At 34.9% G+C, this 24,704-nt stretch overlaps 3 protein-coding genes across 5 annotated transcripts; all 3 read left to right on the top strand.

Annotated features, from left to right (window-relative positions):
• Positions 1 to 2,495, top strand: LOC133873644 (pentatricopeptide repeat-containing protein At5g42450, mitochondrial). The gene has a single exon (XM_062311380.1). The coding sequence runs from the start codon at positions 205 to 207 to the stop codon at positions 1,780 to 1,782; it is 1,578 nt and encodes a 525-aa protein (XP_062167364.1). The 5' UTR covers positions 1 to 204; the 3' UTR covers positions 1,783 to 2,495.
• Positions 2,496 to 5,126: 2,631 nt separating this feature from the next.
• LOC133873068 (serine/threonine-protein kinase AFC1) lies at positions 5,127 to 11,085 on the top strand. 3 transcript variants are annotated; one of them, XM_062310785.1, is made up of 12 exons: positions 5,127 to 5,567; positions 6,067 to 6,241; positions 6,829 to 6,855; positions 7,143 to 7,296; positions 7,381 to 7,429; positions 7,549 to 7,663; positions 7,892 to 7,983; positions 8,360 to 8,516; positions 8,602 to 8,666; positions 9,172 to 9,269; positions 9,359 to 9,464; positions 10,725 to 11,085. In XM_062310785.1, exons 1-12 carry the CDS (start codon positions 5,460 to 5,462, stop codon positions 10,761 to 10,763), a joined length of 1,185 nt encoding a protein of 394 aa, XP_062166769.1. In that variant the 5' UTR covers positions 5,127 to 5,459; the 3' UTR covers positions 10,764 to 11,085. The 3 variants fall into 3 exon arrangements, with proteins under 3 accessions (XP_062166769.1, XP_062166768.1, XP_062166771.1); XM_062310784.1 differs by lacking the exon at positions 10,725 to 11,085 and adding an exon at positions 10,180 to 10,553 and having other exon boundaries at positions 5,128 to 5,567; XM_062310787.1 differs by lacking the exons at positions 5,127 to 5,567; positions 6,067 to 6,241; positions 7,381 to 7,429; positions 7,549 to 7,663; positions 10,725 to 11,085 and adding an exon at positions 10,180 to 10,553.
• A 9,512-nt stretch (positions 11,086 to 20,597) lies between these two features.
• On the top strand, positions 20,598 to 21,749 carry LOC133872836 (uncharacterized). The gene is made up of 3 exons (XM_062310454.1): positions 20,598 to 20,820; positions 20,924 to 21,029; positions 21,187 to 21,749. Exons 1-3 carry the CDS (start codon positions 20,791 to 20,793, stop codon positions 21,330 to 21,332), a joined length of 282 nt encoding a protein of 93 aa, XP_062166438.1. The 5' UTR covers positions 20,598 to 20,790; the 3' UTR covers positions 21,333 to 21,749.
• The last annotated feature ends 2,955 nt before the right edge of the window (positions 21,750 to 24,704 follow it).

Raw genomic sequence — 24,704 nt, 5'->3', positions numbered from 1 at the left:
TGCTACATTCTGATCGACACGGTTAATTAAACTTATCATTAACCTTAGAACTATGAAAGTACTCTCCACTTCCAATTAATTTCCTTCAGCCATTGATCTTACAGTCATCAACTATCTAGCAGATTTAACCACAGATAGAAGTTGTCCAATATTTGCATCACGTATGGGTAATTGAGTCCTCAGATATCCCTCCCGAACTCGCATATGAAACCCATAATTTACAGACTCCCCATCTCTCAGCCCACATTGAGAAAAACCCAGAGCTTAGCCTGTAGCCTTCTCGTTGATATTCAGAAAGCTTATGCACATGTCCATAAACTAGGAATCTCAGCTGCTCAGCCTGATATTCACTCAGAATCAACATCATTCTCGGTTGCTCTTCAACTGTTCGACGAAGCGTCTGAGTTGAGCGTAGTGTCTGCCACAGCCATCATTGGGCGCTTTGTTCAACAGCACCGCCATGAAGAGGCCATGTATCTTTTCGCAAGGATGCTTGTATCAAATATTAGACCCAATGAGTTCACATTTGGGACCGTAACTCACTCATCAACTGCGCTGGGAAACCTTTATATAGGGAAGCAAATTCACGCTTGCGCAACGAAGATTGGCCTTCACTCGAATGTTTATGTTGGTAGCGCACTTTTAGATCATTATGCCAAGTTGAGTACCATTGAAGAAGCTCAAAGGGTTTTTGAAGATACCTGCAACCGGAATGTGGTATCTTACACGACTTTGATAGGTGGCTACCTGAAAAAAGAGAGGACTGAAGACGCTTTCCACCTCTTTCGAGAGATGCCCGAGAGAAACATTGTTTCTTGGAATGCAATGATTGGCGGGTGTAGCCAAACAGGCCACAATGAAGAGGCTGTGAATCTTTTTGTTGAGATGCTTGGAGAAGGGTTGCTGCCTAATCATTCAACTTTTCCTTGTGCTATTAGTGCAGCTGCCAATATAGCAGCCCTTGGAATGGGAAAAAGTTTTCATGCTTGTGCTGTTAAGTTCTTGGGTAAGCTTGATGTGTTTGTTGGCAATTCTCTGATCAGCTTTTATGCCAAATGTGGAAACATGGAAGACAGTCTCTTGGTTTTTAATAAACTTTCTGAAAGAAATATTGTTTCTTGGAATGCTGTGATATGTGGTTATGCACAGAATGGTAGAGGAGAGGAAGCCATTAGCTTCTTTGAGAGGATGCAGGCCGTAGGTTGTAAACCTAATAGTGTTACACTTCTTGGGCTATTATGGGCTTGTAATCATGCTGGCCTTGTTGATGAGGGTTTTTCATATTTCTCTCGCGCAAGACTTGAAGACCCTAGCATGCTAAAGCCGGAGCACTATGCTTGTATTGTTGACTTACTCTCCCGCTCAGGGCGCTTCAGACAAGCTGAGGAGTTCCTTTGCGATTTGCCATTTGATCCAGGAATTGGGTTTTGGAAAGCATTGCTTGGAGGCTGTCAGATTCACTCAAATATGGAATTGGCGCAGTTTGCCGCTCAAAAAATCCTAGCTCTGGATCCTGAAGACGTTTCATCATATGTAATGCTGTCAAATGCTCATTCTGCAGCTGGTAGATGGCTGAGTGTGTCAACAATAAGAAGAGAGATGAAAGAGAAGGGTTTGAAGAGGATTCCAGGTAGTAGCTGGATTGAAATCGGAAGCAAAGTTCACGTCTTTGTAACTGGAGACTGGAGTCATCACCAAAAGGATGAAATGTATATGGCCTTGCGGTTTTGTATGGAGCATTTAAGGGAGATCAAAGCTTCCAATCTTCTTGAAGAGTCGTGAGTCTAGCTTTTTGAAGAAGTGATTAGAGTGGCTCTCCTTTATAGATCTGGATTCCCAATGATTTGCTAGCAATCCGAACAACAAAATTACTAAAAATCTCTATCTCCGCTTTATATATTAGAGTCATGAGCATTGAGAATTGGGAGGACTGAACTCATTTACTTCAACCTCCTCGTAGCATCTATAAGTATCAAAGAACAGTTCAACTACCGTAATAGATTGCTCTAAAAGAAGGCAGGAGGAGCGTTGTTTGAATAACTGACCTGCGTGCTATCAAACCAACCGTATTGGCTTTATTTGCTTACACCACATACTAACCTAGGCAATTAATTAATGGTGGGGTTTTAGAAGGATGCCCTTCAAAAGCAGCTGCTTGTAGAGTTCTGCAACCGTTGGCTTCACAGATCACAGGAAAATGGGAACATTTTGTAGGTTTGCTTTTTATCATATGTTGTTTATACGGCAGATGTAAAAGCTGATTTTTACTATTACATCAACTTGTATGACATTTTTTCCAGTATTTTTTTTCCCTTTGTGAGGCCATGGCAGTTTGAGCTTTGGCGAGTGTGAGATTCTAAGGGTCTTGGCATGACAGATGGAGCTTTAGTGATCTTGGAAACATTATTGTATGGAAAAATTTCTTCCAATATTGTAAGCATTACATTATTTTTTAAACTTGTGCTTCATGAGATCTGTCTCTTGAATTATTAAAATTCCACTCAATATTGTAAATAATTCTTCAATAATGATAAGAATTAAGCACTCCCCCTTTACAGAAAGAAAATCCTATTGCAAATCGAAAGTGTGCAAAAATTTAGTTCAAACTGTTAGGATTGCCGTGGACTATGCGATTTAAGTGGACGGACAATGTGCCAATGTCCACATAAGCATGATTAATGTGATTTTCTCATTCAGAATATGAACTGCCATCTCTAATACAAACACAATCCACTGCCCTGCAAGACATGTTCATCAGAAAGGCAATGAAGAAATGTAACAACTTAGGCGACTTGGCAACCAAAAGATGCATAAAGGCAGCTCGATTATGCTTCTCACCAATATGCGAAAATTAAGTTGAATAGTTACTAAATATCTCTAGATGAATTGTTAGAATCCTAATGTAAATCCTTTTTATTGGGATGTGACTTCTATTTTTTTTAAAAATAAAAAATAAAAAATAAAAACTAATTTTTATAGGAATATTTTGTCTACGAATATAACGAATGTTAATAGGTTTTGCATTGCATCCAAATTAGTTTAAGATTTGAAAGAGGAAAAGACTGAAAATTATAACATTATTTATATTCAAAATAAACTTCTGCCTTAGAAGAGTTTAAAAACCACAAATATAACCTTGAGGTCGGGCTGTAAATTAATGGAGTCGCTCACGAACAGCCCCAAGCTTGGCTAAAATTAGCTCAGCTCGAAATCGATTCATTTATTAAACAAACAAAGCTTGAACAAATTTTTAGGTTTGTTTATTAAACGAGCTGAATTGAAATGAGGATGTGCTTATATGTATAAAAGCACCATTCTTGATATAACACGTTTGAAAGTCATGATGATCATGAACCTATCATAATTCCGCAGTTAAACATACTTCTGTGAAAGTAGTACCAGGATGGGAGACCTTCTAGGAAGTCTAGTTCAGAGAAACCCGCAGACAATATTGTGTCATTGAGCGTGGGTCATTATAGATGGTATCAGAGCCATTGTCCAGCCTAAGATGGAGGGAGCGTGCACAAGCCCATGAGGGTCGCCAACGAGGTTGCTGGATCCAAAGAGGGGGTGATTGTGACGTCTCACATCGCCTGAGAATGAGGATATGCTTATATATATAAATGCATCCTTTTTGACACAACGTGTTTTAAAGTCATGATGGCCATAAACCTATCAGAACTCTACAGTTAAACGTGTTTTTGCGATAGTAGTACCAAGAGGAGTGACATTTTGGGAAGTTTGGTTCGGAAGAGCCAAAAGTGGACAATATTGTGTAATTAGGAATGGGTCGTTACAATTGATATAAACTCGACTTGACTCGTATTAACTCATATAACTTCATTTTTATAGTATTATTTTAATTTAATAATGAAAACATTTTAAGTACATTAACACATAAAATAGAATTATCTTCATAATACGATAGATATAACTTACTGGAATTGATGTGATTTTGAGTCTTAAAATGGATACATATATGTTTGTGTGTACATGAGTGTGATTATATATATATATATATATATATATATATATATATATATATATATATATATATATATATATGTGTGTGTGTGTGTGTGTGTCGCACGCACGGAAAAATGAATTTATATACATACATATAAACTCAAGATTATTAAACTTTATTTATTTAATTAACTCAAATGACAAAATTTTAAAAATAATAAATTAATGATTAGTATCGATTTATGAAAAAAAAAACAAAAAACAATCATGGTATTTAATTTATATAAGGAATGAATAAGTTAATTGAGCAGTTCATGAACAAGTTCGAGTTAGTTCAAAAAAAAAATAAACCGAACTTGACAGATTATTTAGTTCGGTGATAAGTTCGAGTTTTGCTCATATTCGAAATAAAATTAAATGAACTAAGTTTAAAAATTCAATACTCGGTTCAACTCAACTTGTTATGCCCTTACTTTGAGGGATTCGAAATTATGAAAGCCAAACGCTAATTACCTCATAAAGATTCAGAAAATCATTATGGGCCTTAATTCGACTTGGCCCAACTGGCCCAAAATTTGCGACTCAAAGCATTTCCACGCGCCCCATTATTTTAGAGGGTATTTTTTATTTGAAAAAAATATTTTAAAGTGACATAAATATAAAAGTTAAAATTAGGGAAAATATATATTAGCCCCCCAAACTACCACCCTTTCTCCGGATGGCACCCCGAATTACCAACATTTGCACTCCGACCCCCCAAACTACCACTTTCTGATTTTTTGGCCACATCCGTTTATTTATACCGTTAATTCTAACATAAATTAGCCAAAAACCCGAAAATACCCCTCTATTAACCGTGAGAATTTCAAAGTGTAGGAGGGGTATTTTCAGAATTCTGTTTAGAATTGACAGCATAAATGAACGGATGGGGCCAAAAAATCAGAAAGTGGTATTTTGGGGGGCCAGAATCTAAGCATTGGTATTTTGGGGGGCCATATGGAGAAAGGGTGGTAGTTTGGGGGACTAATATATATTTTTCCCTTAAAATTAAGTTTTTCTTTCTTTTTTTTTTTTTTTTTTTTTTTAAATTTCAAACTATTCGTTAATGCTTTTGTTTTAAAAATAGAAAATGAGGAGGAGTAAAAAGCTTTAACGAACAAAGAGGAGTCCTTGAGTAAAACCAGCAGGCCCCGAAACAATCAACTCTCGGGGCCCAGCGGTCAGGTCTCAACCATAGTTAGAAACGCACCATCAATCCGAGTTAGCTTCCAACGCTTCAGGTTTAGCTTCCAGATCTGCTCCAAGATTAGGGTTTCCAGATTTCCAATCGTTCTCATTTTCTCAGAAAACAAAAACAGCAGAAATTGGTGGTCGATTTGTTTCATTCTGGATCGGGCCGTTTCGAATATCTCGCTTCTTGAAGATTTTTGATTCATCTCTGCAAATTCATCGTGTCATCGCAAAGAGCGAAATTGGAGAAGAACAAGGGAAAAATGGAGACGCAGAGGATTATAGAATTCCCGCACAAGAACATGGACAAGCGACCGAGGAAACGAGCTCGCTTAACTTGGGATATACCCCCTCCTCTTCCTCCTCCCAAGGTATCAATCTCTCTCTCTTTCTCAATCACTGTAATTCATCTATTCGTATTTTTGTATGATATAACAAATTGAGTTTGTGATCCTCGAAGGTGGATTATTGTTTGATTATGCAAGAGAATTTCTAATTTTCGCTTTAAATTAATGAATTTTTTATACGTTTGTAGAAAAATGCACTCTTGATTTGGTTCTTTATTTAAATCTTGAGTTTTTTGCATTTGCCATAAATTTTTTAGCTTAGGAAAAAAATTATAATTTTCATGCTATGTAATTGTTGAAAAAAAAAAAATTGCCTAATTTTCATACTGTGTAATTGTTGAAATTTTTACCTAATTTTCATTCTAAGTAATTGTTGAATAACTTTGGCCTTAACTTTCATAATGTGTAACTGACTTATCAAAAAAATTTCATAATTTGTAATTGTCTGCAAGATCTCAGAATTGCAATTGGGCTTACTGATGCTAATTTTGATCTTTTTTTTTCCCCCTCTTTTGTAATGCAGGTGGTTACACCTATCTTTTGTGGGCAGGAGTTTGGGAACGCAGCAATGGCCAATTGTGGATATATTTCATCTGTGTTTTACAGCGGAGTGCCTCGCAATGCCTCCCCGCCTTGGAGATCAGATGACAAAGATGGCCATTATGTCTTTGCCATCGGAGAAAATTTAACTCCTCGCTGTAAGCATCTCCCACTCACTGTGAAATGCCGTTCCAATATAAAAATTGGAATTGTTGCAATGTGAGGATTGTTGCCTTTGGGTGGAAATGTGAGTTGCAGTTGTGATATATTCTGTTTATCTTATCGCACTATAGGATGCTGCTTGAACAGCTTTGGTGCTTTTCCTTCAAAAAATTTGTCAGAGCCTTAAACATTTATAATCACCCTAAATTTATGTGGTTCAGTATATGCTTGAATTGCTACTTGTAGGCATCCCTCATATTTAACTGGAAGTTAAGATTCTTTTGTAGTCTGGCTTCTAGGGCTTCCAATTTGGATGTAAAAGAAGTTTTGGTTCTCAGTCTGTTATATCATGACTAAACACCTTGTCAAGCCATTTCCAATATCTATGCCAGGCATGTTTGATTTATGTGTTTAATCATTCATACGTTTATTTGTTCATGCTTTCATATATGTCACTGTTTATTCAAGGATTGACTCTCATCTTATACTTCTGATTTATGAGTGGTTCTGGTACTCATAACTTGTTCACTAGTAACTAACCTTTTGTTTTTTTTTTTTTTAATTTAAAAAATTATACTTGCAGACAGGATTCTTGGCAAAATGGGCGAAGGTCAGTGTTTCATTTCAGTTTTTTTTTTCTTCCTCCTTGCACCTTTTATATGTTTTTGATTTCATTAGTCCCTTATGAATTGATATCATCTTTTTATGGTAGTTTGCGCGTGTTTCTTATTTCTTGATTTCTTATTTATTTTTATTAATTATTATTATTATTTTGAAATATTGCTGTCAAAAAAATTTCTGCTGCTGTTAAGATAACATTTTGGATCTTGAGATTCAGTAATGTTTATATATTTATTTCATTTGCTTCTTGTGATCTTTAACACAGAACTTTTGCAGGGACTTTTGGGCAAGTCTTAGAATGTTTTGACAATGAAAAGAAAGAAGTCGTGGCAATCAAAGTCGTTCGCTCCATTCACAAATATCGAGAAGCTGCAATGATTGAAATCGATGTCCTTCAGAGGCTTGCCAGGCATGATGTTGGTGGCACCCGGTATGGATGTTATGTTCTTTTTTTCCCCTTATTGGTTGTAGAACTTCGAAGTGTTTTTGGTATAAGTGGTTTCATTCTTTGCAGTTGTGTGCAAATACGGAATTGGTTTGACTATCGTAATCATATTTGTATTGTAAGTATTTATTGGTGCTTCTGATTTGATTAATTTGAAGGGACAATGTGTGTTCCTTCATGCCTGAATATTCTGTGAGTTAGAACAACTTGCGGATGAAATTTAAATGGTTTCAACAGGTATTTGAGAAGCTTGGACCAAGCTTATACGATTTTCTTCGCAAAAACAGCTACCGTTCATTTCCCATTGATCTTGTTCGGGAGGTTGGCAGACAACTTTTGGAGTCTGTAGCATGTGTGTGGACAATTCTTGCACTATTTTATCTGAATTCTTTATACTTGATGCTCAAATGTTTTTAATATAAAGCTGAGATTTGAGCATCTAGTTACTTCATTTCCATATTAGAAGATTTCTCCGCTTCAAACTCAACTAAATTATTTTTTTTGGGACAAGCATGGAATTGATGATTGTTGAAAATTATTTTCACCTCTTATTGACTTATTTACTGGTTTATGTTTGTAGTTATGCATGATTTGCACCTTATTCACACTGATTTGAAGCCAGAAAACATTCTTCTTGTCTCCTCCGAGTATGTCAAAGTGCCGGATTATAAGGTATTATTTTCTTATTCATGTTCTTGGTTTCTAGGCATATCCCCCTTTTTTATGACTTTAAATGGGTGTAAATCATTGATTTGTTTTGATGGTACAATTATTATAACATGTTTGATTACTTGGAACACGCATACACATGCTTTCATTTCTTTTTAATTTAAATGCTTTTATGTTGTGTTTGTTTTGGTGTTTGAAGTGACAATATATATTAGTTTTGAGCGTTTAAAATAAACACAGTTTGGTTAAGAGGTACTATACCTTCTCATGTCTTATATTTGATCACAAGCACGGTTGAATTTCATGCTTTTGAGCTGGGCTATTGGTTAAATTCAAAATTCTGATACTGTTTCTAATTCTCCACTGGCGACAATTTAAGTTTTTATCACGGTCGACAAAAGAAGGTTCCTATTTCAAGAATCTGCCTAAGTCGAGCGCCATTAAACTCATTGATTTTGGAAGTACAACATTTGAACATCAGGATCACAGCTATGTGGTGTCAACTCGTCATTATCGTGCACCAGAAGTTATATTGGGTAAAATATTATTCCCAGCCAAACTACTGTAGTCAGAATTTTGCTTCGGTTCTTCTAGATAATACTCTGTGGGATGATGTTGCAGGTCTTGGATGGAACTATCCTTGTGATTTATGGAGTGCGGGTTGCATACTTGTTGAGCTATGCTCTGTAAGTGCCTTTCTGTCTGTCTGTATGGCCGCCAACATTTACAACTTAACGGCATTGAATATATCGTGTTAATTACAACAATCCTGTGCCCCCCCCCCCCCAAAAAAAAAGTGTGACAATTATACCAATTTTACTGAACATTGGTTTTGGTGATTCATTAAGAGAGTTTAATGTGCAAACTGGCCTTTGATGACATGGGGCACCCTTGCAATTCAAATCGTCCTTCTGTTACTGAAATATTCATTGTTGAACTATTGCATAATGTGAACACCTTGGGGACAAATTATTGTCTAGAACATTCTTTGCATAGATATAGGTTCATTGTCTCAGGAAACAGATTGTCCACTGCGAAGACATATGACTTTGGAACTATGGAGCTCAACAAAATACCTTGGGAAATTTAATAATATTCACGATTGGTCCTGGAAGAATTGAATATTTCCATGCAGCTATAAAGTCTGGATCCATGTTTACCTCTTACACCCTCTGTTTCATTTATGATCAGGGAGAGGCCCTTTTCCAAACACATGAAAACTTGGAGCATCTTGCCATGATGGAGAGGGTTTTGGGGCCAATACCCCAGCATATGGTGCTTCGAGCTGAGTAAGAGTGACTAGATTGTTCTTTCTGCAATGTGTTTCTGTTTCTTTATGTGGATGAAGCTCTTATGTTGTGTACCTGTGCATGATCAGCCGCCGTGCTGAGAAATATTTCAGGAGGGGTGCAAGGTTAGATTGGCCTGATGGTGCAACATCGAGGGAAAGCATGAAAGCAGTTTGCAAATTGCCCCGTCTGCCGGTAATTATTCAGAATTTGCAGCTTCATATTGTTTATATAAATTTGCCACTATACATCCGCAATTTATTTCTTTGATTTCCTTTGTTAGATAGATTGATATACCTGCATATACCTTGCTATATGCCAGGTAGTGGGTAAATCTACCCAGCTTTTGTCTGTAAAAATGCTGATTTTCAGTTGCTATCAGCATTGGAGAATTTAATATCTCAACAAATCGCATGTAGCGAGATACATAGAGACAATTTGGATTAGCTAGATTCTTGGTGTGCTAAATACCATGGGATAGGTTACTTTTTATTGGAATATTTTTATTTTTTTAATTTCTAGTTTTTACATCATGAGCTGTCCTGTAACAATTGACTCTACCTTCCGTACAAAGGTTAGCATGGTTAACATCGGCAACCTAAAATAAATCTGAACCATGCCAACTGCTTTGTGTATTTTAAGATCTCAAAACATCAATTTAGATACCATCTTGAGATATTTGTCTCCTGAACGTTGTTCACACCAGTTTTTTCACTGAGTGCAATATTTTGTTTTATCTTCTGCTATTCTGTCACACCATTTAGTTCTGATATGATAAAACCCTTTGCTACCTGCGTTAACATATATTTGGACAAAGTTGTTTACAGGAAATTGTTTGATCTGTTCCTATTTATAAGTATTGTCTTACATGCGCAATTGGATGAATCTTACATTAAACTCTCTGTCACAGAACCTAATAATGCAGCATGTTGATCACTCTGCTGGCGATTTGATTGATCTCTTGCAAGGGCTCCTCCGTTATGACCCAGCAGAGCGACTCAAGGCAAGGGAAGCACTTAGACATCCCTTCTTTGTGAGAGATCCAAGAAGGTGTAGCTACCCCTTGTAATTGGAAGTTCTCATCCATGTTAAAGTTTGAGCATGAGCAATGGATGAGTTGATTGTACAATGATTGTACAATCCTTCCTTACTGTATAGTTCAAGTCTATTCTCTTTCCATTTTATGTCCATTTGTTTGTTTTACTGCTTTCTTTATATGGTGATCCCAAATGAACTGGATCCAAGTGATTTCCCTCGAATGTCCCACCACAAGTTTCTGCTTTATTTTGTCCAATGATTTCCCTTGAATGCCCCCCCCCCCCATCACAAATTTCTAGTTTATTTTTTTATGCTCATTAAGAAAAAAGAGTTTGTTACCTTGCTGTATGGGAGTGCTTTATTGTGTTGTTAAGTGTACTATTCATACCAGATGTGAAATAAAGGCACGATTTGCAGAGATTCAATTCAATTAGGAGTGGAGCCCTGGTTGGATGAAGTGTCGTGTTTAGCGGAAAATCATTGTGGATCAATGTCCTGGACTAGCTGCATGGCTGCTATATGATCAAAGTGGAATGAAACACCTCAACAGAGTTGCACTATTCTCATTTCATGCATCTTCTAGCGGCAACTCTTTTATACTTCAATTTTCTTCTCTGATAAAGTTTGCTAATTCTCAAAAGAAGTCAGCGATTGGCCCATGTGTTATGCGCTTGCAAACATTCACGATTACTGTAGTTTGGAGAAATTTGCATGATGAACTTGCATGCATCTATGATTTATTAGATAAACTTGAAAGAATTATTAGTCTTTTTTTCTTCTTTTTTTTTTTCTTTTTTAAGCGCATTCACCTGTATTTATGGAAGATAATTTTATTTTATTTTAGTTTTTTTTAAGAAAAGCACAAAAGAATTGAAAAGAAAAGCTAATCTAATAATATTAGAGTATTTACACGAATGATTTATTTATTTATTTTTCTCTCTTTTAACTATGATCTTTGAATTTTTATATATTAGATTGAAAAATTGAAAATTCTGGTTATACCGTAAGAACAACTAGTAGTATTGCTTTTGTTAGCCTGACCCTCCAAGAGATAAATAGCATCTCCATTAGATGATCTCCAGCAGAGCTTTTAAATGGGCAATAATAGCTATATTTAGCTACTATTAGATAATTTACCTCTTCAACAGAGTTTTTAAAATAAAAGTTTCTTATCCAATTTACTAAAGTAGACTTCCATATATAATAGAGCAACTTGGACTAATATAATAATATTTAAAGAAAGTAAGAGAGAAAGGTGAAAGGTTAAAAACATAATAAAAAAAGAGTAGAAAATAATATTTAAAGAAAGTAAATGGTGAAATAGACAGTCCAATAGAAAAATTAGTAGCTTAAATAGAAAAGATGATTTTTTTAGCAGCTAAAATAACTCTTATTGCTAAAATGTCATTCGGGCTTGAGTACAACAAAGAAACTTGAGGATATCTAATCTTGAGTAATGCTATACTTCAATCTCCTTTTATTTCCTAAAAGATTATATAACTTTTAAATCAATATTAGATCAATTCAATAGTAATTTTAAAAGTCACGTTATCTTCGGAGGATTAAAAGGGGATAGAAGTCAAGTGTAGTTGAACTTCTTCTTTTCCTTTTTTTTTTTTTTTTTTTTAATGATAGAAAACCCCCTAAGGTAATGTCACTTTGTGTACCCACCACTAAATGGCAAACTCCGAACCTGTGCATCCCCCACACGGCTACGAGCCTCTTGGGGTGGTCTTTTGTCATCTGGCTACTTTGAGCCGGAGCATCACCCCCACGCGTCGAAGCGTGGGATAAAAGGCAGCAGCCTTCCGCTGGTCCCCTGTGCTGGTCTTGCTGTATTGCTTTTGTTTTTTCTATGCTTTTTGTTGTAATTTTGTTCCTAAATTTCCGTTTTTCCCTTTCTTATATATGTTTGTTGTCTCTTTTCCCCTTCAAGTGTTTGGGTAGGGTTAAAGGGTTTCATGAGGGTCATGCCCCTATCTGAATCCCTTTCTATGCAGGTTCGAATAGAATTGAAGGGTCTCATAACAGTCATGCCTCTATGACTCTATCCACGCTTTATTTAACCGTCTTTTTTTGCAATTTCGTTTTATAGTGTTCGTACCAAGAATCAAGAATTAATAAGGTTGAGTTATTCATTTAATGCATTTCCTTTTACTTCCTGTTTACCTTTATTGATTTGGTGCTTCTTGTTGGGGATCCGACTTGGGTGTTGTAGTTTAAAACTACAGCACCGTGCTGTAAAAAAAATGAGAGGCTGAGAATTAATCAAGCTTTTTATATAAAACCAAACGTCGTTTCTTAAAAGTTCAGTTGTTTGAAGCAAACGTTTATTAACGTTTCTGTTTTACGACTTCGCAAAAGCTAAAGGCAAACGTTCAAGAGAGGCAAAATCACGCCTTTTGTTAAAAAATTTCTTCATTGCACTGTACTGTCTTCTTCTTTTTCATCCAAAAATTCTTCCATTCTGCTTTCTCCAAAGAGAGAATCTTTAACAGAAAAATAGTATAGAACCCCCAAAAAAAAATAAAATGCAGAGCTTCCAGGCGAGGAGGAGACGAAGGCCAGAAAAGAAATAGTTTCAAGGTTGCTGTTCAAAGAGAGATAAGGGAGAGAAAAAGAAACGAGTTATCTAAAATCTGCAAAACTTGTCTAATATTGTTCTTTCATAATTTTGGTCTTCTTTTTACGGCTCCAAATTCTAATCAGAGGACTACCTTGGTTTCTCAATCCCAGGTTAGTCCACTATATTAGATGATAAATATCTCAATTACAAGTCAGTTATCTACCAACCACCACTACTCCAGATATCACACCCAACAGAAGCCACCTAGTCCCTTGATCTCAAGTCTTTTCCTTTTTCCATTTTCCTTCTTTGTAGTTACGTGTAAGCCTGAATGAAAAGCCTTTTGGCTTTGTCACTTTAGTTCTCTAAGCTCATTGTAAAAGACTTTCTGCATTTTGGCTATAAATAAGATCAACTACTCTGCCTTTGGTAAGCAACCAAATCAAAGCTTTCCAAAATCTTTCACTTTGTTAACCCCTGTTTTTTGCTAGCATGAACAAAGCAAGTGGTAATGAGTAGTGCCGTGCTGTTAAGAGATCTAATGGTAGCCCTTCTTATTTTTTGAGTTGCTTCCCCTTATTAGAATTTGGAGCCGTAAAAATAAGCAAGAGAAATGGGTTTGTCCTCGTCCTGCAGAGCACTTGGCACTATTTCACAAGTTCACATGTTCCTTCATGGTTCTCCTTCAATAGACCAAAGGAGAATTTTGCTTAACGTGAGAACATGAAGACTAACTTGGTATTGAGACAAGTTTTGCAGATTTTAGATAACTCATTTCTTTTTCTCTCCCTTATCTCTCTCTGAACAGCAACCTTGAAACTCTTTCTTTTCTGGCCTTCATCTCGTCCTCCCCTGGAAGCTCTGCATATTATTATTATTATTTTTTTTTGGGTTCTATACTATTTTTCTGTTAAAGACTCTCTCTTTGGAGAAAGCAGAATAGAAGAATTTTTGGATGAAATGGAAGAAGACAGTGCAGTGCAATGAAGAAATTTTTTAACAAAAGGCGTGATTTTGGCTCTCTTGAACGTTTGCCTTCGACCTTTGCGAAGTCGTAAAACAGAAACGTTAATAAACGTTTGCTTCATACAACTGAACTTTTAAGAAACGATGTTTGGTTTTATAAAAAAGGCTTGATTAATTCTCAGCCTCTCCTTTTTTTACAGCACGGTGCTGTAGTTTAAAACTACAGCACTCAAGCCAAATCCCTTGCGGGCAGGGGCGGAGCTAGGATTCAAGATTTGGGAGGGTCAAATTGAAAAAAAAAAATTTGAGAAGGCTAAAACTATAAAAATAACAAAATTTAAGGATAAAATTAATTAATTATTTTTTTTTAAGGAATTTTTTTTTTTTGGGAGAACCCTGGCCTTGGGGGCCCCCCAAGGCCAGGGGTAGCTCCGCCCCTGCTTGTTGGGTTGCCCAACCCTGGTGTGTTATTCTTAGTTGTAAATTTTCTTTATTTACCAATATATAATAAAAAGAAGGTACAATTTAACCATCATTTTTTTTTGTTTATTTGCCGGGTTAAGAAATGTTCTTGGGTAGAGCTACAGAGTAAGTGTTTTCCCTCAATAACATAAGGATAAATAAACAGCAAGCCATGTCATTATCATTTCTAGCTGTAATTGCACCAGATAATATTATTTATCACTATAGACTTAGCTGAAAACTATATTTTAAGCTCCACGTAGAACACTAAAGTCGACAAAGAGATAATGGTACGATGCTTTAGCTAAGATTATATTGACTAAGAGTAGAAAATAAATAATAATATTATATTGATTAGATTTCTAGAGTCACGGACACTATGACGTCACTCATAGTCATAGAGGATTGGTAAACTATAAATTAAATGTTTAAGTTTATTTTTTTAATTAGTTTTTGCTTTTGAGATAAATTATAATTTTATTATAGTATTAGAACAGAGGTCCGAACTCTCTCTATCTTTCAGCTTCCATTTCCGTTAAACATTTTATGTGTTGAGTTTCATCTATTAAGGGAGAACTCTCTCTATCTTTCACTTTCCATTTTCGTTAAACATTTTATGTGTTGGATTTTATTTATTAAGGGAAAGTTTGAACCCACATGTGAAAGTGGAGTGTTATAATATAAATTTATTTCTTTTTATCAACTTAAACTTTTGAAATAATCATTCAAATTTTTATCAAGATGCAGATTGTAATACAGTAAATCAAGTTCTTAAACACAATTTAGGGATTTAATTTCTTTGATTCACACTATTTGATGAAAATTGTACCAATTAAATGGATGAAAGGGGTCAGGGCGGAACAAGGGGACCGGAGGGCCTTGGCCGCCTAAGTTTTTTAAAATTCTCTTAATATATATATTGGCCTAAAAATTAAACTCGACTCCTCATTCATATTTTGACCCCCCCTCTTTTGACCTATGAGAAATCCTAGCTAGTTCCGTCCCTAAGAGGGGTTCATGCTGCCTTCATATATATATATATAGTGTGGTTGCAAACTATTTGTAGAGTTGGGTGGCTTGACAAGAAAAGAGAGAGAACAAAAGAGGATTGAGTTTTTGAGAGTGGTTGAAGCAGGGGAGCTAATATCACCAGAAAGGAAATGGAATAATAATGAAGGCCCACATTCCCATTTAGCAGCAAAAACACAAACACCATGAATCGGTCCATGATGATGGAAGCAATTAATTAAGACCAAAAACATCAACGGGTATGGAGTCCATCAAATGTCAAATTGGGCACGCTGATAAAGTGAACTTGCTCTATACTTTCAAGATAACAATGGCCATGGGAACCATAGAAAATATATATGGGTGCCAATTTGCCAAAGCACGTGGTATATTTCTAACATTTTGTTAGCAAATAAGGGGAATAAAGCCAAATTACAAGCTATTTAAACTTATTTCAGGCTCTACCCCTACTCACATGGATATTTATATGAGGTGCACTTTTGTTGTAAGAAACTTCCAAATCTAGATTCGGGCTATACTCATTCATGTTCATGACCATGTTATTGGTCATTCAGTTTTGAAGGGAACTCTATTATTGTTAGCTTTGTTGTCTTTTGGTCTCTTCAACTCATTTCGGAGCTGGTTAGAAATAAAGATAATTATTAATTGTTTCAGCTGTATTCACAACGTAGATCTCATATAGGCCGCTACAACCGGCCACTTCTGTTTGGCATTATTTCCATTCGATTTCTCCACCATGAGAATTCCCCTCATATATAGCTGAGGAAATGACCTGCTTTAAATGGTTGTTAAGAATAGTAATCTTTTGTTGGTCTGTCATGTATAAGGGTGGGCAGAATATTTGATTGCCGCCTACCGATTTTCGATAGTCTGTAGTCGAAATAACAAAAATTATTTCGACGTTGGTTCGGATCTATTAATTGTATAATTTATATTTCTTCAGTAAACCGAACCAACTTAACCAACTTTGACCCTTGGTTTTGCATAACTTGTTTATCTAAAAAACACGTCCAATAAAACACTTGTTTAGCCCAAAAAACAACCCATTTTGGCCCATAAAAATAGGCTTGACCCATTATAAAAAAGCTCATGACTAACCGACTTCACTGAGTTAACTAACTTAATTAACCGAAATAGTCTAAATTTATTCTTGTTGATATGAAGTCGGTTAATTAACCAACTTAATAGACTTTTCAATTTGGTAGGCGAAAAATACATCTACCATCACCGATTTAACCGATACCCCGCCCTAATCATGTATTTGTTTTCTGTAATTTTTTTATTTTATTTATAGTTTTAATTCCATGCATTATAATGGCTATTTTTAGGATCTTTGTTGGGTCCTTAATTAACGGATCCACCCTCTCGTTTTGTAGTTTTCTTTTGCAATTTGGAACATTTCTAATGTTGATTTCAATTGTTTGGATTAATATTAGAGTCATCTCAATATATAATTCTATAATATTTCCAAATTTGAAAATTTGAAATACCAAAATCTCAAGTTCAAATTCTATTGGAAAATATGTCATCATATAAATTGTATCAATAGCTAACATTATCGTATTATTTCTATTTTTTTTTTTTTATCATTAATTAATTGTTCACGATCACCATTGTCATTGTCACCCTCACTATACAACGCTACCACGAGTACAACCTATACAACCAATCAACCATACAGGCACAGACGCACAGTGATGCTACCCTATCATCATCACCCACGTTTTTCTTACTTCCATTACCATTATCGTTTTATACAAAGGAGATTTAAAATTAATTTTGAAAATTCTCAAATCTTTTCATTTTTTTTTTTTTATCCAAGCACATAAGGATTTAATCTTGTGTTAATATAACATGAACACATCGTGTGGGAGAATTCAATATCAACTGAAAAATGAAAATTATGAAAATTTCACGTTACTTCATCGATCAAACTATAATAAAATTTAGCGATGGTTTTCAAAAAAGATACTCAAGTAATTCACGGGGAAAAATATACTTTTACCCCAGGTGTATTACAAACCATTTTTGCATATATGGCACCAAATTTTAAAAAATGACACCTACACTACAATGGGTTAATGGAGGGAGGGGGTTGTGACGTTTAATTTAGTGTCGCTTGTACAAACTGATGCTAAATAGCATTGCTTATTGTTTAACCGATGCTAAATTTAGTGTTGTTTTGGACTAAATGACACTAAAAAAACTAGTATCGTTTACTGCTCAATCAACATTAAATTTAAATTTAGTGTCATTTTCCATTTTGAGGGTGGTTTGGCCACTACATAGCCTGTGAGGGGCCATGGGGTGATTCGATCACTCAAATTTTTTTAGGGTCTTTTTTTTTTTGTTAGAAAGATTCAAAAAAAGTCATGTGTGGCGATGCACTACTTTTTCTTCCATTTTGATACCAATGGTGCATTTGGGACTACGATTTCATAGACAATATGTGATTTTAAACCAAATCACAAAAAATAAATTGTTTGGGAATTGCATTTTAAAAAAATTGAGATTTGAAAACGCATCTAATTTTTCAAATCGCAAGCAATGAAGTGCTTTTTTGAAAAGACGTAATTTTAAAGGCTAACCTGTGATCTTAAAGGCTAAATTGCGATTTCGTCAAATACTTAACTGTTTTGAAAAATTACTTTTTCAAAGCGCACATTTTAAAATCGTTAATTTTAAAACGCAAACTCAAACGAACCCTAATTGCTAATAGAATGGCTTATTTGTGAGGGAATAGGTAGTTGAAGGGATTACCTTTTAAAATTTATTGGGCATAAGTGCAAAAGTTGTGATAGTTGTGGTGATAAAGTGTATTTTTTTGTACTTACTAATTACCCATCATCATAAGGAGTAGTTTATGATTTAGTTATATATTAAGGGCATTTTCAACATAATCGACAAATGGTTTATAATAGTCAAATTTGACTATTATAAGCCATTTTTCGTCTCCAGCAGAAGAGGCAAAATAACTTTTTTTTCTTTTAGTGTAAATAGCAAATAGGTCATTCTGCCTATTCACTATTCACACTATAAAGAGTTTTTTATTATTTTCTCTTTTTTCCTATTGCTTTCACACTTTTTCACACACAAAATAATATGTAAATGCAAGTAGAGAGTAAAATAGATAATCTATTAGAGAGAATATAGAAAAAGTAGTAGCTAAAATAGGATGTTTTACTTTTTCAATAGCCACTTTAGTTATTATTGCTGAAGATGCTCTTAGTAGTTATCTATAAGTAAAAGAGAATTTTTTTAAGTTTTTGATCAAACCAGGCTATTACTAAATGAGGATTTAAAAAAAAAAAAAAAAAAAAATGTAACCAAACATTCCACCCATTTATCACGAGATCCAAATTCACCTTAAAAAAGTAGCAAACTCCTAGCTTATTCGTGCAATTTTTTGTACTAGCTAGCTCTGCAAAAGAGAGAAAAAACAAAATTCGTCATTTCTATAAAAAAGGTAATAATAATTGGGACCGATAATTTTTTACACAACTCGTTAACTCAACACAGATTTAACACAAAATTAGTAGGTCATGGTTAATGGATTAGACCCGTTTAATGAAATAGGTCGGATTAGGGGTCGATCACCCATATAATCTTATACACATGCCTCGACACAACTCGAACCTAACACGCAATATAGTGATTGATAATTTTTGATACAATCAACGAACCCAACATAAAATTTAGCAGGTTAAAGTTAAATGGTCTAATCGTTTAATTAAATAGGTTGGGTTATAGCTGATCTATATAGTCTAAAATTCATGCATGCCTTAACATAATTCAAACTCAATAAGCATGCCAGCCCTAATAATAATAATAAATAAATAAATAAATAAAAGAAAGGAAAAGAAAGAAAGAAAGTGCATGTTTTCTTTGGGCGGAGCCGGGAGGGGTGGGGGGAGTGTGGGTTGCTTGGACGAAACCAGTGATATCTGATAAAGAAAGGAATATCTAGAGGGCGTTATAAAAGCAATGTAACATCCTTTAAGTTTAACTGGAGAAATTTACCCCTTTCCGTTTTAAGCCGACCCACATTTTCCCGAGAGTGCAGAAAAGCCAAATGCTTTTTTTTTTTTTTTTTTTTTTTTTTAAAAAAAAAAAAAGAAAAAGAAAAATATATATAATTTGGGTCTGACTTCTTAATACAATTGCAGTAATAATAATAAAAATAATAAACTCAAAGCGGCCGATTGCGAAAGTCCAACACACCCCTGGCCTTGACGTCATTAAATTAAGGTTCTGTCACCTTTTCACAACTTCTTCTAGAAGTTCATCCAAGCCTCCAAGGTTAAAAATTAACTTCCTGTTCAAATCAAAATTAACTGCACAATATAAATCAAAGGACTATACATATTATAATGAAAACGTATTACATGCATGATAGCTATTTAATTTCTTTCTACACGATATGATATTACCTTAGAAAAGTAATTTGTTTCTCTTTTTTTAAAAAAATAAAATAAAATAAAATTGCAAGAATAGTTATAAATACTCTCAGGATCTCGATCTATATTCTTATTTCTATCAAATAATTCTAAAATTTTATAAAAGAAGAATATTACACACGTTAATACCTTTTTCAAAAAGTCCATAACTAGTATAACTATAAAAATCCATAACTAGTATATAATTTTTGGAATAACGAGTATAACTATATTTTTTTTTATGTAATTTCTATTATTTATTTGACAAAAGAGTTGAGAGAAGTTTCAAATTTAAAATATCCTAAATTTTTTAAAATTGAAATCTTTAAATAAAAATCACACTAAGCATGAGGTCCAATCATAATTTTCCTATTTTTTTTTTTTTCTCCATGCATAATGGCGAATGGCGGGAGAGGATTGGGTAAAAGAAGGGTGGAGCGCAGAAAAGCCTAAACAGAAGAAGCAAAGAGTTAACGAAGACGCTACGGCAATTTCACGGGCCGTTGGTTTACTGTGGGGCCCAATATTGGTGCCTTGGAATCTGGAGGAAACGCTGATTTATTTAGGCTAAAATGCAAGGTGAGAGAGGACCCCACTGTCACGTGGACAATGTGCCTTAGTGGCCACGTAAGAAACAAACAAGGGCTACTTGTAGAATCTCCTCTAATCCCCTCTCGACCAATCATCGTCCTCGTCCCACGTGGGAGTTTGGGCCCCACAGTCCTACTGACATCATATCATCTGCCCTTTGTTTTATTTTTTTAAATTTAAAACTCTGTTTTAAAGTTTTAACCTGCCCACCCTCTTTTATAAATTCAACCATTTGCCTCTCTCGATCATATTCTCTCTGCTCTCTCTCTCTCTTATTTTGTTGTCTTATCATCTTCTTTTCTTCTATCTTCTATTACTTTTTGCTAGAAATCTAGTTGTTTCCATTTGTTGGTTCTCTGTAATCTTTTAGCGCATATATATATTTACTGGTCTTTTAGGAGTTCAAGAGCTGCTATATACCAGAAGATCAATCATGGAAGACTCAGCTTCCTATATACGCATGGTGAGTTTCTGTTGATCATCGTCGTTCACGGTATCTCTGATTCAAATTTCTATTCCATCATGAGGATTAACCGTGATCGGTACTTTTGATCGAGTTGATGCAGGTGCACCACCTGATAGAGGAGTGTATCATATTCCATATGAGCAAGGAAGAGTGCATGGAGGCCCTCTCCAAGCATGCAAATATCAAACCAGTCATTACTTCCACAGGTCTGTCGTCACCTTTTTTAACGGTTACGGGCAATCGATCAAGTCGCATATAAATATTATTTTTTATTTTTTATTTTTTAAAAAGAAAAGTTTATTTGACTTTTTTTTTTTTTTTTGATGAATAAAGTTTATTTGACTTTTATTGGTTGTGTTACAGTGTGGAAGGAGTTAGAGAAGGAGAACAAGGAGTTCTTTGAGGCATACACAAAGAGCAGGGAAGATAGGGCGGCTTCTGAAATGGAAACAAGGCAAAGGATTCAGAAGATGCTTTCGGATTCTCCCAAAAGAGAATCCAACGACTAGTTGCATTCGTGCAAACAGCGTTGGGCCAAGGCCAGCTTCTTGTTGTTGTTGTGTTAATGACTCATGAGCTTTGGCAACTGAAGGATATAGACGGAGTAAGAAAGGAAGAAAGAGTCTTTCAAAAAAAAAAAAAAAAAAAGGAAGAAAGAGTCAAAGAGACAAGGAAATAATTAAAGAAGCACAAGTAAGCGTACGTCGTCGTGTAATGTGAACAGTAGTTGGTAAGCGTGACGGTCTGTGGCAACAGTTTGCGGGCGGTAGGTGGCATAGGGTTATTGGAGTCGAACCACGTTTCCTACACGTGGCGACGCCCTGCTGTATTCCATAGCATGCTACTTTGCGTGCCTCGATCACTCAAGTCTCAATTTGTAGTTTTTAAAATATTTGCTATCTATCTTTATTTTGGTTTGCATTTAATTTGGTTTTTCCTTTGACATGGATTTTGGGTGGACCATCCGAACTTTGTCCACATCACGCTCTTTTTGGTTTTGGTCGATTGGAGACGGTGACATGAACGGTGTTGTGCAGTAGCATGACGAACGTGCGGGCTGCGATCGAGGCTGTAAGCCTCCGTCGTCTATAATATGGCTTTGAGCCTTCGTCCCTGTCTCTCTGTCTCTCTTTTTGTCAAAACAAAAAAAAAAAACAAAAAAAAAAACAAAAAAAAGAAAAAAAAAAAAGAGAGAAAATGTATGGGCTGCGTCGCTGCGACGCTTTAACCTCCGTACGCATGATTATATTTTCTCCAATTTCTTTTGAGATTTGATTCATACACAACATCATCACAACAACCACACAACAACCCCTCACATGAGGGTGGGCCCCAGTGTGTGGGGTCCACCCTCATGTGAGGGGTTGTTATGTGATTGTTGTGTTGGTGTTGTAAATTTAACATTTTCCATTTCTTTTTGTCAAATCAATAGAAAAGGAAAAACTTAATTACCGGGCCTTCCCTTCTTATCTATTTTTATTGTCTTACTTAGAGTTCTAACAACAGATTCTCAATTATTTTTCTTATTTTATAAAAATTTTAGGGAATCAAACTACCTTTTTTTTTTTATATATATAAAAACACATCACAACAGTTTCGTTTGTCTTTCTCTATATATTATAATAATATTTTTCTTACCTTTTACTTTTACTTTCTTTCTTTTTAACTTTATTCTGAAGCTTTTTTTTTTTTCTCAATTTCTCTCTCATCAACGTCTTGTTTGTCCCTTCCAACACCCATTCTTCGTCTTCTTCTTCAACACAACAGCCCTTCTTCATCTTCTTCTCAATTTCTCTAGTTCAAAATCGTGGCTGTCTTTTTCTCCCAGGTCCAGTTCATCCGGGACCCCAATTTGCCTAAATCCCAGCTTCCAAACCCATCTCAGCACTAGTCTGGTTTCTACCATTGTTGAAAGAGGAACACGTCAGATTTGGAGGCTGAGACGCGGCGGAGGACAGTGAATACAACAGACATGCAGTCAGGAGGATAGAGAAGCGGAGAGAGAGGAACAAGAAGAGGAAGAGTGCAACAGGGAACATCATTCTTGGACAAAAGTTGTTCAAGTCGAAGTCAAGTTCCTCAGCGTGAAGGATAGAGCCAAAGATGAGAGAGTTTTTTTTTTATTATTATTAAAATAAGGGATTGAGTAGCATGGAGCCCTAAAAAGGGCAACCGCTGTGGCTTTTTTTTTTTTTGTAATTTTTTTTAAAATTTTCTTTATTTTAGATAATAGAACTACTTATAGGGCATATGCATAATATAAAATTTTCTCAATCGCTTTCATAAAAAAAAAAAGAAAAAAGAAAAAAGCATTCGCAATTGCTTATCTACATGAATATAAAATTATGAGTAATTCTTTTTTGCATAATTCTTTTATAATTTTTGTATAACTCTAACTACTTTTTTTTATGATTAATTATTATTATTTTTTTTTATGTGGATCCTAAATATTCATTGATTTTAATAAAAAGTTGTTAGAGTTGTGCAAAAGTTGTGCAAAAAACATTATTCTAAAACTATATACGTTAACTCTAAACCTATCCAACTTTAACTTTATACTTTTGTATTTGGTTGGTATTGGGTTCATGAGTTATATCAAAAATTAATTGTTATTATGTTGCGTGTTGAATATGTGTATAAACTTATAATTCGATTCATTTAATTAAACGGGTCAGATTTTTTAACTTTAACCTTTTAATTTCATGTTAGATTCATGTCAAATTTGCGGGTCGTGCAAAAATAATTAATCAAATAATTATTTTTCTATTTTAATTAATTACTTTTCAAAAACATCATCTCTTTCCGACAGTCATAATATAGAAGTTCGAACATATTATCTTATGCAGTGAGAAGTTAGAGCTCAACTTGTGCTTAGAACATAATTAAACAAATCAATCTTAAACCTTGAACACTTGGCTGGATTGGCTCCACTGCAACTGTTGACTTTGTTAATAAAAACTGGTATTGATCAAACATATATTTTGTCAATCGATGAATATGAGACAAATTAGTAGTTACTCGACCCTTTTTTTTTTTCTGAAAAAAAAAAATTTGTTAGATAAAGTTTTTTTTTTTTTTTTTTTTAAAAAAAAAAAAAAAAATCTTAAAAAGGGCTTGGTTCAAGTAATAAGGATCTTGATCTTGGTAGCATCTCTATCATGTTTAAGGTTAATTCGTATTTGTTTGAGTGCAAACAATTTATTGAGCTCACAGTCGTTGATAAAACTGAAGTCTTACTTGACTGGGAATTGATTGTTGGGGGACGAAAAACCGTTTCCCAACCGGTATTTATAATAAATAAATGTTTTTTGATTAAAAAAAAAAAAAAACCTTTTTTTTTTTTTTTGTTTGTTTTTTAATATGGACAAGTGTTAAATTCAGAGCAAAAAATGTACAAAACTTTTTTTTTTCTCTTTCTTTTTTAATATGGACGCGAGACTATGCTTTACGTTCTTTGGTAATTCCACATCGACGGTCTAAGTTGGGCCCAGTTAACGTTGGATACATTGGGCTTTTTTGAAATTGGCCTGTTCCTTTTTTTAGTGCAGGAATTTTAGGAAAAACTCAAATTTAATCACTTTCATGTGTTTTTAATTTATGCTCCGTTTGTTTTAATGTAAGATGATTTCCGTTGTAAAATATTTTCGGCTAAATTATTTTCAGAAAATATGATTTGATTGAAAATATTTTTCGACGTTTGTTTCGCACGAAAAAATTACGAAATGAGAAAATTAGAGTTTGACAAATGCTGCCGGAATTCGGCAACGTCCGGTCGCGTTGCCGAATTCAGGGGAGCAAGTTTGGCCGGGTCCGGTCGGACTCTTCCGGATCTGTCCAAATCCAGCAGGATCCCGACCGTTTTAGCCAGATCCGGTCAGCTT

Source organism: Alnus glutinosa, chromosome 7 (assembly GCF_958979055.1).
Source record: "Alnus glutinosa chromosome 7, dhAlnGlut1.1, whole genome shotgun sequence".
NCBI classification, from domain to species: domain Eukaryota; kingdom Viridiplantae; phylum Streptophyta; class Magnoliopsida; order Fagales; family Betulaceae; genus Alnus; species Alnus glutinosa.
This window is presented reverse-complemented; position numbering and strand designations above follow the sequence as displayed.